The 673-nt window shown below is 66.6% G+C and overlaps 2 protein-coding genes across 2 annotated transcripts in view; both read right to left on the reverse strand.

Annotated features, from left to right (window-relative positions):
- Positions 1-90: 90 nt before the first annotated feature.
- BKCO1_1660002 (bacterial ig-like domain family protein) lies at positions 91-531 on the reverse strand (the record flags this gene model as incomplete). Its single annotated transcript, XM_020271556.1, has 1 exon — positions 91-531. The coding sequence occupies one exon, from the start codon at positions 529-531 to the stop codon at positions 91-93; it is 441 nt and encodes a 146-aa protein (XP_020124861.1).
- Positions 532-573: 42 nt separating this feature from the next.
- The window catches only part of BKCO1_1660003 (phage protein), a gene marked incomplete at both ends in the record, with an annotated part of 982 nt that continues 882 nt past the window's right edge, over positions 574-673 (reverse strand). The window contains one exon of the mRNA XM_020271557.1: positions 574-665. Coding sequence (XP_020124862.1) covers positions 574-665 — 92 coding nt within the window. The remainder of the gene's footprint in view (positions 666-673) is intronic.

A 673-nucleotide genomic window follows, 5' to 3' on the forward strand; every position in this document is an offset into this window, starting at 1 on the left:
TTCGGACATTGTCGACTCCTGTTCTGTCGAAGGAGAGCCGGCGGTAGAAGCCGCCGGCTCTGTGGTGGCACCGCTGGTGCCTTCGGGGGATCAGCGGCCGACAGCAGCCCAGTACGCGCGATACAGCTGCGGATCGCGCGTCAGGAACGCCGAGACGGCGCCGCCGGTCATCGGACCGGTGCCGACCGTGTAGCGCAGTCCCAGGTAGCGCAGGTAGTCACCGCTGGGCAGCGCCACCACGGCCACGGTGTTCCCGGCCTTCAGCGCAGCCAACGCCAGGTTGCCGGTGCTGAAGTGGACGTTGGCCGACGTCAGGCCAGCGGCGGCGGACGATTCCAGGCTGGCAGCCAGGGTCGCAGCGCCGGCAGCAGCGAAGTCGGTGTCCACCTGGATCACCAGATAGATCGGCTCCGGGCCGCCCAGGTTCTTCACCGGGTTCTTGTCGGTACCGGTGTCGATGACGTTGGTGGAAATGGCCGTGGCGGTGACCGCCTGGCCGTTGGAAAACTCGTTCTGTGCGTCGAGGATCATTACGTTGCTCCAGGTTGGATGGGTTGCGGCACACCTCCCCGATTACGGGAAGGTGATCGCCGATTCGTTGACCGACAGGGCGTCGACGCGGCGCACCGGGATGCCGTCGAACTGGACCGCCTTACGGCCAGCCACTTCGCCC

The sequence above is a fragment of the Diplodia corticola genome (genome assembly GCF_001883845.1).
Source record: "Diplodia corticola strain CBS 112549 chromosome Unknown scaffold166, whole genome shotgun sequence".
Lineage (NCBI taxonomy): Eukaryota > Fungi > Ascomycota > Dothideomycetes > Botryosphaeriales > Botryosphaeriaceae > Diplodia > Diplodia corticola.